Here is a 13,049-nt window from a genome sequence, read left to right as displayed (position 1 = left end):
GCGCAAAGGCCAATATTTAGCACCAACACGCACGGGCCACGCCTACACCTGTGTCTGCCCTTAGATTTGGGCGCAAAACTGGATGGTGGAGGCAGACGATAGCTTAAGACACAGGGTAGATGGCATAAGAGGTGCGTAAATGGCTGCGCAAACGATAGCGCCGCACGACGATAGGGCCCTCGGCCTTCCAGTCATGCCCAATTTATACAATTCCAAGACTGTTTAGGGAACCAGCATGCAGAAATATTAAAGTAGAATAGGTGGAAATAAAGAATTTATACTACATGCAAAAGAAACTACATGGTTTTTGTAAAAAAAAAAAAACTGCATGGTTTTTGTAAAAAACAAACAAACTGCATGGCATTAGCATAAAGTGGGCATATCTGTAAAGAGGAGACTGGTGGGTACCCATAGAACCCATCCTCGTTCAGATATCTTGAGGTGAGAGGTCAAGGGGCCCCTTTGAAAATGACCATGCCAGTTTTTCCCTCGCCAAATTTTTTTCTAAATTTGGAGCGTTATTTAGCCCCCTTGTTGACAAACTAGCCTTAGGTCTTCTAGTTTTCTAGTCTAGGTCTTCTAGTTTCATATGATACCAGTATCTTCACTCTAGCTTTCAAAATGAGCCCATACAGCCTCTGAAAGACAGTCATATCGGCTGATGATCTGCTCAAGGAGTAGAATAACTGATTTTTGCCATGCACACATCTGCAGCCCATTCAAAACCACCCACTTTTGGGTCGCAACCCACCAATGTTTTGAAGCGTGTTTTCTTTAAAACGCTGCTGTCCTTTAATCCTCCACAACACGGATATATGACACAACAAAAGAAAATATACCACTGGAGGAACGGCAGTATATTTTAGAGAGAGGAAACTCACGTCATCCAGCAACTTTCCCTCGACTCGCAGTTCCCATGATGCAATGCTGCCGTCGGAGTCGTCGGCGTCGGGTTTGGCAGGGTTGAAGGTGTTGGATATATACAGCCTCAGCTTACGCTTTTGCTGCTGACACAAGGACACATTAAACGCACACACGCACGCACGCACACACACGCACGCACACACACACATGCACGCACGCACGCACAAACACGCGCACACACACGCACACGCACACATGCACACACACACACACACACACACACACACAAACAAAGTCAGTTTTACAGGGATATTTCCCCATGTAAACACCAGATATCTTATATAGAGATGTTTTGTGTTTGAAGACTTTGATTTCAATGTGAGATGAAACTCACAATATGTTGTTGGGTAGGAAATTAAAATCCACTATGGACGTTTATACTATTAGTTACTAGGTACATTACCAGTCAAAGGTTTGGACACACCAGATTGAGTGTATGATGTTTTTCGTTATGTTAAAGACATTTTGATCTAAAGGCTCACACTTAAATGCTTGAAATTGGTTTCTTAGACAAAATTATTCAAATATAAATAGTGAACTTGATGCCTATTATGAATTTATTTCCAAAGCCTTTGCCTTTCCATCAAGGCAAAGGGTGGCCCTTAAATAATCTAAAATACGATAGTTTTGATTTGTTTAACACCTTTTTGGTCACTGCATGATCCCATTTGTGTTATTCATAGTTTTGATGTCTTTACTATTATAATAAAATGTGGGAAATAGTAAAAATAATGAAAAATCTGGTGTGTCCAAACCTTTGACTGGTAGTGTATGTTAAGACCCTTCAGTGTAATCATGTGTGTTTTTGAATGACTGAGGAACAACTGTCGGGTAGCACAAGTGCCATTTTAGAAGGCACAGTGGCTCAGTGGTTAGCACTATTGCCTCACAGCAAGGAGGTCCCGGGTTCGAACCCCCGTCCGTCCCAGGTCCTTTCTGTGTGGAGTTTGCATGTTCTCCCCGTATTCGTGTGGGTTTCCTCCAGGTGCTCAGGTTTCCTAACCTGACGCTGCCAGATGGACGGTATAGCTCCACATAGTTTCACTAAACCAGTCGATCTGGGAATGAAGTAACTAGACCCGCTGATGGAGGCGGGCACTTTTTCCAAGCTACTTGGCAGGTGATTGGATGACCCATCTGTCTATCACCGCTGGTGCGTGTTAACTTCAACCAATCAGATCGCCATGCCTCTGACGTCACGTTTGCGACCGGAGGAAGGTGCCTGTCTATCATTGATTGAGTCCTCACCGTCCCCACGGTCGTAAAGTCACCTTCGAAGCATTTCGTTAGATTATAACGAACTAGTTGTGTGGCTTAGCCTTCCCAAATGTTGAGGGTCGTTTTTTAGAATTTAATACATAGAATTGGGAACGTTACATTCAATTTCATTCAGACTGCCTGTCACTTCCGCGGCGGCAGCCATGTTTAACGAGTGAAAAGAACTACAAAGACCATGTACCCACTACTTGCCCAGACGAGCCTGAGCCCGCCTACGGCTGCCGCTGATTCGTCGGGCCGGCATGGCTCGACCAATCATCCTAACTGCCTGCGCATGACAAGATGGATTACGTCGAGAGAATCTCTTTTGATCTCGCGAGGTTATCCATCTTGCAAGCAAGGTTACAGGTTTCCTCCCACCACCAAAAGACATGTACAGTATGTTAGGGTTAATACTCCTGTCAGTGCCCCTGATCAAGGCACTGGCAAAAGAATTGGAGTTGGTCGTGGGCGCTGCACCGCGGCTGCCCACTGCTGCTAGTTTCTAGGAAGCTTCCTAGTTGAGCATGGGTCAAATGCAAGATGAAATTCCCCATGGGGATAAATAAAGGATAACTTAACTTAACAGAAGGACACCACTCACATCATCAGCCAGCGGAGCTCAGGATTCCTCTTACCTTCATTGGTCTCTTCAGCGCTTCCTGGATGTCCACCCGTTTGCGCATGATGGTCTGGTCCAGTTTGCGCTCAAACGCCAGCAGATCCATGTAGGCCTGAGACTCAGGGACCAGCTCACGGATCTGGACAGAGGGGGACAATCAACTCCATCATCATCAACATTTAGATTGTGATTTCAAGGGGGGCTGACACATAGAATCAATTAATGGGCGTCGACCATGTCTGGGTGTCGCCCTAGTATTTGAAATCACTCCGATTGGCTGGTCAGGGGTAGCCTGGGTAAACCCAGCCTCCACGTGACTATCAGTCACGTTACAGGCATAGTAATTCATAATTTTGCGTTAGCGCCCAGTTTGCGCTGGAATAGCGCCGCGCAAAGCCCTAATTGTGGGTGTGTCGGCCCGCTGCGCTTCACGTCATCTCGGCGCACATCTCTGTATAGGCGTGTTTATGCCCAAAAGCATTGTGGAGGTGTGGTCATGCCCATAAAACCACAGCGTCACGTCAGCAGCTTCCTCCTCACTCAGAGGGACTAGAGTGAGAGAGAGAAAGAGGGAGAGAGAAAAGATAGCCTAGATGGGGAGAGAGAGAGAGAGAGAGAGAGATGTGAGGCTGTCATGCATAGAAATCAAATAATGTGCTCATGCCCACCTGTGAATCACCTGTGTATTATTGCCATTTCACACGCTAAAAAGGGCTGCTGCCCAAACGTCTGACTGTATGGACGTATGCTTATTCCTTTTCGGGCTCTCTTCTCCTGCATCTCTGCTTGCAGCGTACTGAGAGCCGCGATGAGTGATGCTGCTCTATTTGAAGTTGAATTTCGTTCCACCAGCACACATTTTATTAATCAGCTATTTTCTATTTGTTTCTATTAATATATATACGGTACATCGAATCCCACCAATTTAGTCCGTAATTTTCCCCTTGGCGCACATAAAGACACATGCTTCCATCACTGTCTGCTTGATGGCGAGAAGGACTTCACTGTAGGCTACTCGTGACAAAACCAGACATTGAATTTTCAACAGTTAACTTTTGCAGCTAGGCCTATAGGTTACTGGCTATTACGAGGTGAGGCAGTATGCCCCGTGTCTCTCTCTCTCTCTCTCTCTCTCTCCCCCCGACGAGGGAAGTGGAGAGGGCTATTGCGGTGCTATTAAACGCATAATGGTTGGAAAAGATCAACATTTGTTTTTATTTTCTCCTACCCTCTCCTACCTAAAGTAATCTAATGTTACACCACAGACCTGTATGGTCGGGAATTATGTAGCCTAATAAAGCCATGACAAACGAATTTTCATTTTTAAATCAAGGTGTGTTTTTTCTGCAATGCAGGCTATAGTTGAAACTCAACGTGGCATTCCTCTTACCACCGGTGTCCCCCAGGGCTCAGTCCTGGGCCCCTTACTTTTTCTTCTCTATATCAGATCTCTTGCCCATGTGATCTCATCTCATGGCTTTTCTTATCACTGCTATGCTGATGACACCCAGCTTTTCCTTTCCTTCCCTCCCTCCGACACTCAAATCGAGGCTCGCATCTCTGCATGCCTCAAAGACATTGGCGACTGGATGTCTGCCCACCACCTCAAGCTCAACCTTGGTAAGACAGAGCTACTCTTCCTCCCAGGGAAAGACTGCCCTCTCGCTGATCTCTCCATCTCCATTGACAATACCACTGTACTTCCCTCCCAAACAGCTAAGAACCTTGGGGTGATCCTTGACAACCAGCAGTCTTGCTCAGCCAACATAGCTGCGACAGCACGCTCCTATAGGTTCTCCCTCTACAACATCCGCAAAATCCGTCCCTTTCTCACATGAGAAGCGACTCAACTCCTGGTCCAGTCACTTATCATCTCTCGCCTGGACTACTGCAACGTGCTCCTGGCCGGCCTACCTGCCACCGACATCCGACCGCTTCAGCTCATTCAGAACGCTGCAGCCCGTCTGGTATTCAACCAACCCAAATTCTCTCATGTTACTCCCCTCTTCCAGGACCTCCACTGGCTTCCCATCTCGGCACGCATCAAATTCAAGACACTGGTACTGGCCTACAGGGCAGTACACCAGTCAGCTCCCCTGTACCTGCAATCTATGGTCAGGTTCCAAACCTCTCAGCGCTCCCTTCGCTCCTCCACCAGTGCAGGACGCCTCGCCCCTCCTTCGCTACGGGGGCTCAAAAGTCGCTCACCCAGATCTCGACTCTTCTCGTCCCTGGCACCTCAATGGTGGAACGAGCTTCCACCTTCGGTCAGGACAGCTGAATCACTGCCGATCTTTCGGAAAAGACTAAAGACACACCTTTTCAGGCTCCATCTGGGCCCTTCTTGATCTAACTTCTTTCTCTATCTTTCTAAATAAAATAAAAACACTAACCTAAACTAAACTTGTACCACTGTTCCTTCAGAGGTTGTAGTTGTCATAGACTGTGTTGCATAGTTGATTGCTCTATTGCTGACAAAAATGTGTTAATGTAAGTCGTTTTGGATAAAAGCGTCTGCCAAATGACGTAATGTAATGTAATGTAATGTAATGTAATGCATTCCGAGGAGAGAAGAGTGTGTGCAGGCGTGAGGAGAGTGACATCCATGCCGTGCGTAAATGTATCCAAGCAAGGATTTCCTGTACTGCACGGAGAATGCTGTCTGCGCTCAGGTGTACGCCTGGCGTAGTGGGGTTGCTTGCGCTAAGACCAGCTATTTGCTGGCGTTAAAATTGAGAGCGCCCAGGCTCCTTTTTCAAACACATTGCGCTGGAACGCCTATTTTGGAACGGGCAACGCCCAAACCTCTCTTTGCGCTCGGCACATACCAACAGTATCTTCCCCAGAGCGCTAAATGACACTTGCGCGAGACACATGATAGGCTAGAGGCCCACGGACACGTCTGGGCCACGCCTACACCTGCGTCATCCCAGCGCAAAACTAGACGGTGGAGGCAGACGATAGCTTAGACGCTGGGAAGATAGCAATAAGAGGCGCGCAAACGATAGCGCCGTACGAAGATAGGGCCCATAGTCTGTGACGTCACGTTGAAGGCTGGGTTCACCAAGGCTAGGTCAGGGGTAGAGAAATCACTCTGATTGGCTGGTCAGGGGTAGAGATTGGCTGTAGTATTTGCAGGCACAGAACGTACATGCTAGTTTAGCGTTGGCTGTAGTATTTGCAGGCACAGAACGTACATGCTAGTTTAGCGTTGGCTGTAGTATTTGCAGGCACAGAACGTACATGCTAGTTTAGCGTTGGCTGTAGTATTTGCGGTGTGTTCAAATGCAACTTTTCCGAAAAAGGTGACTTGCGGCGATGAACTTTGTTCCTTTGTTCCTTTGTTTCCTTTGTTCACTTTGTTCCCGCTAGCGCTAGTCAAGTCAAGTGTTCTCTGTGTGTCTAGCCCCTTAGAGCAAACAATTGCAATAACACACACAGAGAATTTATGAATCGGACTGGATGTTCTTAACATATAGAGTACCGCAGGAATGAGTCCAGAAGACCTGCATGTTTTCTGAAAATCAGTATTTTTAAAAATCACATTTATGCCTCAAAAGTAATAAAAGTGGTCCTCAATTGTGAAGATTATCTCTCTGAACATGAAGTTTGTTTCATAAACTTTTGTTTACCACAGACCTTATTTCAGGCATTTAACCAAAATCTACATACAAAAATCCCATTGACTTTGAGATGAGGGAACCAGGAAGTTCAGGGACTTCTGGGTTGGCCTACAAAAAGATGTCATCCCTGCGGTACTCAGTCTATTCATAGCTTTCAAGGGGCGTTACGTAAGTACAAGGAACGCCCATTCTGGCGGTCAAAACTCAAAACAACAATGGCGCTGAACACTGACCAGACGCAGCTCCAGCAAAAAGCGGTCTTTTTTCCACCAGTTTCCAGTCAGGAATATTTAGACCATCTATCAAGCGTTGAAAAAGAACGATATCTAAACAAACTGCACGTTTTGGGCACTTCAAACAAACCGAACTATCGTTAACGTTACTGTCCAACACATGGCAGTTCGGAGAAATTGTTTCACAACAAACTGCGTGCGGAGTGCGGACTCGTTTTTATAATGTTGTGGAGAGAGAGCACAGCCCTCGTCGCGTGTGAAGAGAGAGGGAGAACGGGTGAGACAGAAGCAAACTATTTTTTGCAGATCTCAAAAGCAGGTAAACCACTGTGGGATTAGTGAGACTATTGCTAAAAGAAGATACTGTAGTGATGCCTGTGCTGTCGTCCGCTCAAACAGTACTTAGCAGTACTGTTTGACCGCCAGGTGGGCGTTCCCGGCAGCACGTAACGCCCCTTGAAAGCTATGAATAGCCCCCAAGACAGTGATATGCATATTATGCATATTATGCATATCACTAGAAGGCTAAAGCAGGTTCTCTGCTTTGCCTTGGTCTTAGAGGTTCACTGTCTTGCTTCAAGGACATTTAGCCCTGGATGAACTCCGGAATCAAAACTGTGGCATTCCAGTCTGGGACAGTTTATCTAAATACCATGCTGCTTTTGACCATTCCTGGTCAAATAAAAGTTAAATGACATTAAATTACATTGCAGTGGCAACATTCACCCTCAAATCCCCATATTACTGTATAGGCAAATAAATAAAATAAAAAATAAATGATTGTCTACTAAACTCTAACAGAGAATAGTTGCTCTTTCTGAGGCATTTCCTCCAAATGTCCTTTCATCCTTTCACCATGAAGGGAGCGACAGGAGGAAGCAATCAAAATGTCTCAAACCGAGACATTACCATACTGTACCACCAGACTCCTCCATGCAGCAAGGACTGCTTACCAAACTGTGCGCACGCACACACACACACACACACACACACACACACACACACACACACACACTCACACAGTTCCCCTCTCCTCCTCTATCTCTCTTTTTCTCCCCAATTGTTCCCGTTGGTCCATCTGCTCTGCCGATCTTGGGAGAGCCATAGACGAGCACATGCTTCCTCCGATACATGTGCAGTCGCCAGCCACTTCTTTTCACCTGACGGCAAGGAGTTTCACCGGCAGGACGTGGCGCATGGGGGGGATCACACTATTCCCCCCAGTTCCCCTCCCCCTCGAACAGGCGCCCCGAATGACCAAGGGAGGCGCTAGTGCAGCGACCAGGACTCATACCCCCCCGGCTTCCCACCCGCATGCATAGCGAATTGTGTCTGTAGGAGCAGTGGGAGGCGAGTGCGTTTTACCTCTACACTACCCAGACACCCCCTGGTGGTAGGAGAGTGCTTTTACCTCTACACTACCCAGACACCCCCTGGTGGTAGGAGAGTGCTTTTACCTCTACACTACACACACACCCCCTGGTGGTAGGAGAGTGCTTTTACCTCTACACTACCCACACACCCCCTGGTGGTAGGAGAGTGCTTTTACCTCTACACTACCCACACACCCCCTGGTGGTAGGAGAGTGCTTTTACCTCTACACTACCCACACACCCCCTGGTGGTAGGCGAGTGCTTTTACCTCTACACTACCCAGACACCCCCTGGTGGTAGGCGAGTGCTTTTACCTCTACACTACCCAGACACCCCCTGGTGGTAGGAGAGTGCTTTTACCTCTACACTACCCACACACCCCCTGGTGGTAGGAGAGTGCTTTTACCTCTACACTACCCACACACCCCCTGGTGGTAGGCGAGTGCTTTTACCTCTACACTACCCAGACACCCTCTCTGTCTTTGGTCTTTTCTGCTCCTCTCTCAGTGCCTGCCTTCATTCCTCGCCTATCTCCATCTCAGCCAGGCCGAGGTGCGGGCAGACGGAGTGTGGCAGACATTCTCCGTCCCTGAGTCATTGTGGAGTGGCGCCTGGGCCGAGCCTGCCACTATCTCCCTGTCTGGCTTGTGTTAGGGGATAAGACCCAAACACAGACTCACACAGTCTTCTCCCTGTCTGGCTTGTGTTAGAGGATAAGCACAAACACAGACTCCCACAGTCTTCCAGACCTCCACAACTACAATGCACATGCGGCTCCAGCAGCTGGGAGGGAGGGCTGAGACCGCGGGGTTGAGATCGCAGCCTCGGACGGCGCACCCTCACCTGCGGCGATGTGGTGGCGATGCCGCCGCCTCTTGTGATTCGAGTCGCGGTTGCGTCTTAGACATAACCCGTTGACTGTTCCATTTTGAATCAGTGAGTGAGCGTTCCAAATAACGTCTCCCCTCTCCCCTCATTTGAAAAGAACACAATCATCTGGCCCTCTGTGCCTCCCAAGAAGCCCCCGACATCAAAACCCACCAGAATCTTCTGCAGATTATAATACTGAAAAACAAAAAAACAAAACAAAAACAAAAACATTACAACAAAGGTAAAAACATGCAGCCTCACCCTTTGCGGAAGAATCTTGTCTGCCATTTTCCTTCTCTTTGCACTGGAGAGAGGGAGAGAAAGACAGAGAGAAAGAGGAAAAAGAGAGCATGTTACTATGGTGACTGATAGCGTAGCACCCAGGCCATCTGCTAAAATGCTGGGCCATATCCAGCACCCCAGCATCCCAGTTGTGTGTGTGTGTGTGTGTGTGTGTGTGTGTGTGTGTGTGTGTGCATGTACGTGTGTGTGTGTGTGTGTGTGTGTGTGTGTGTGTGTGTGTGTGTGTGTGTGTGCGTGCATGTGTGCGTTTGTATGTCTCTGAGATGCAGTGATCCACCTGGAGAGCGAGAGCCTATAACAGCCAAAAAAGTGTCACATCACACATCTTTTGCCTGACTTATATTCACATATTCACTGTACTCACTCTCTCTCTCTCTCTCTCTCTCTCACACACACACGCACGCACGCGCGCACGCGCACACACACACACACACACACACACACACACACACACACACACACAGACTCTACATCATCACTCGGGCCGTTGCAGTAGGACTTGGATAGTGACAGGTTGTGTGTTCATTAGATGATGTGTGTAGATATTTTCATTCATGAATGCCATGTCCTTCTGTGTGAGGGCACCATGTGGTTATAGGTACCATGTATTCATCTCATACTTACCAAGGACAGACTGAGGAGTAGGAAGTCAAATAGGTTTACCGATGATGCCTTTGTCAGAACTTTCTTACTGGGTGACACTGATTAGAAAATATTAGATTCAAAACTACAGCTTCTCGTTTAAGCCAGATTTCCAGCAAAATGTTCGTTGCAATTAAAACTAAAAAGACCAGCTGCAAATTAACATCAGTGGTGAAAACATGCCTGTCTGTGAAGCAGTATGTTACATCAGCATGCCAAATACTGACAGACCTATGCAGGGGCAATTAAAAGGATCTAAAGCAAAAAAAAACAAAGCTGCTTTAAAACACCTGCCATTGTACATAGTAGTATATAGTGTCTTAAAACACAAGGGTTTGAGATTTAAATCTACTTTATTAGAAAATCACTTTCCCCCCCAATAAGAAGCATTGGCTGCAACAATTGTTCCCATCATGCCATGCTTCAGTCCAGTCCAAAGCATGCACCGCTACAAGTGACAGAACTTCTAGGAATGGGTCAATATGTTTGGACAGAAACAGCTAGTTCAGCTGGGCTCAGGTCAGAGGCTACAAAAGGGGCGAGAGTCAAATGTAAGAAAACTGACATGCAGCAGAATAAACTCCTACTTTGATCCGAGCGTGGGATCTGATTGGGGCTCTCTCATGTCCATCTGCCTCGCCGGCATCTCATTGGCTCCCGGGAATCCGACGGGCTTCCTAAGAATTGATGAGGATTCGAAGGTTGTCCGATTAGAGTTGTGGTCGAGACACACTCAATGGCAGCAAGAACGATGTCAGAGGGGTAACACTTGGTGGTGGTGTGTGTGTGTGTGTGTGTGTGCGTGTGTGTGTGGTGTGTGCGTGCGTGCGTGCGTGTGTGTGTGTGTGTGTGTGTGTGTGTGTGTGTCTGTGTGTGTGTGTGTGTGTGTCTGTGTGTGTGTGTGTGTGTGTGTGTGTGTGTGTGTGTGTGTGTGTGTGTGTGTGTGTGTGTGTGTGTGTGTGTGTGTGTGCGGTCAAGAGGTCTGTTAGTAGGTGTAGTTTGTAGGACAGGATTTGGGGTGGAAGGGGTGTATCTGTGTCCATGCAGGCACACAGTGCAGCAGAGAAGGACCCGGTAGACATCCTACTCATCTGAGGGACGCGCTTAGTCAACAAGTTTCTCAGTGAACCAAAACAATCATGCTTCACACACACAGACAGACAGACAGACAGACAGACACACAGACAGACAGACACACAGACAACACAGTGATAACGGACACTGAATTTGTGGGTCGCAGACAGAAACACAAAGCGACAGAGGGAGAAGGGCAGACAAGCAGCGCACAATTTTTGCTCTTTGCGTCGGTGCAGGACGGCTAGAAATCCAAACAATATGCGGTGTAGTAAGAGACAACGAGTTCTCAGGTGCAGATGAAGACACTAATGCCTACCCCACACTACAGGATTTTCAAATCCTTGAAGATTATAAAAATCTTGAGGGCCCACACACTACAGGACAGAGAGAGCCGATTTTTTAACATTTCAATCTTGGGACACACACACAATCGCGTCTGTTCAAACGCAACCCCACACACTAGAAGATTATGCCGAAGATTCACCTTGGAAGCAGGGCTCGACGTTAACTTTTAAAATGCCTATTCAGTGTTCGCACCGGGTGTAGTAGTGTCATTTCGTTTTCTAAACAAATTTTATTTTTTGTTTTTATAATGCATTTGCACTGAAAGGATTTGTTTAACTAATATTTGCGCGGACAGCCGCGTCCATTCGGGGTGTAGGCCTACTGTGCACGGCCAGGCGAAAACCGTCTGCACAGGTGTCTTGTGGAGGGGCGCGTCTGCTGATTTGACTCACTTTTCCGTGCGGACACTCGCCGATGCGGGAAGCTGAGACCTAAGCGCTTGTTGTAGGCTACATGCTTTGCAGTATAGCATTTAGTTTTCCGTCCCGTTCAAAGATGCACGGGTATTTCACCTCGATGACAATTTCCTCGTTCTTTGTTTCTGTGCGGGGCTGCGAGCGGACGCGGACCAGATTATTTTGCGAAAAACTGTAATGGAAACGCAGCTACTACTGGCTCTCTGCTCAAGATGCAATCGCCTGTCGGGTTGTAAATATCTAACATGTTAGATATGCCCGATTCACAATCGGGAAGAGGCAGTCTTCCCGATTGTGAATCTTTGAACCCCACACACTACAGGATCATTTGGGAAGATTATCTGCCCGACGCGCTTCAAATCGGGAGCACCCCCGAGAAAATCGGGAGGGGGGAATCTTGGCCATAATCTTGCAAATTATCCTGTAGTGTGGGGTAGGCATATGTATAAGATGTCTCACACTTTGAGTTCTCAGGTGCAGATGAAGACACTAAGCATAAGATGTCTCACACTTTGAGTTCTCAGGTGCAGATGAAGACACTAAGTATAAGATGTCTCACACTTTGAGTTCTCAGGTGCAGATGAAGACACTAAGCATAAGATGTCTCACACTTTGAGTTCTCAGGTGCAGATGAAGACACTAAGTATAAGATGTCTCACACTTTGAGTTCTCAGGTGCAGATGAAGACACTAAGTATAATATGTCTCACACTTTGAGTTCTCAGGTGCAGATGAAGACACTAAGTATAAGATGTCTCACACTTTGAGTCCTCAGGTGCAGATGAAGACACTAAGTATAAGATGTCTCACACTTTGAGTTCTCAGGTGCAGATGAAGACACTAAGTATAAGATGTCTCACACTTTGAGTTCTCAGGTGCAGATGAAGACACTAAGTATAAGATGTCTCACACTTTGAGTTCTCAGGTGCAGATGAAGACACTAAGTATAAGATGTCTCACACTTTGAGTTCTCAGGTGCAGATGAAGACACTAAGTATAATATGTCTCACACTTTGAGTTCTCAGGTGCAGATGAAGACACTAAGTATAAGACGTCTCACACTTTGAGTTCTCAGGTGCAGATGAAGACACTAAGCATAAGATGTCTCACACTTTGAGTTATCAGGTGCAGATGAAGACACTAAGCATAAGATGTCTCACACTTTGAGTCCTCAGGTGCAGATGAAGACACTAAGTATAAGATGTCTCACACTTTGAGTTCTCAGGTGCAGATGAAGACACTAAGTATAATATGTCTCACACTTTGAGTCCTCAGGTGCAGATGAAGACACTAAGTATAAGATGTCTCACACTTTGAGTCCTCAGGTGCAGATGAAGACACTAAGTATAAGATGTCTCACACTTT

At 46.9% G+C, this 13,049-nt stretch overlaps 1 protein-coding gene across 1 annotated transcript in view; it reads right to left on the bottom strand.

Annotated features, from left to right (window-relative positions):
• The window catches only part of smarcd3b (SWI/SNF related BAF chromatin remodeling complex subunit D3b), a gene marked incomplete at its 5' end in the record, with an annotated part of 63,129 nt that overhangs the window by 18,772 nt on the left and 31,308 nt on the right, over positions 1–13,049 (bottom strand). Inside the window, 3 exons of the mRNA XM_083658026.1 lie at positions 882–1,004; positions 2,820–2,942; positions 9,164–9,206. Coding sequence (XP_083514152.1) covers positions 882–1,004; positions 2,820–2,942; positions 9,164–9,206 — 289 coding nt within the window. The remainder of the gene's footprint in view (positions 1–881; positions 1,005–2,819; positions 2,943–9,163; positions 9,207–13,049) is intronic.

Source organism: Poromitra crassiceps, assembly GCF_964638095.1.
Source record: "Poromitra crassiceps genome assembly, chromosome: 2".
NCBI classification, from domain to species: Eukaryota; Metazoa; Chordata; class Actinopteri; order Beryciformes; family Melamphaidae; genus Poromitra; species Poromitra crassiceps.
This window is presented reverse-complemented; position numbering and strand designations above follow the sequence as displayed.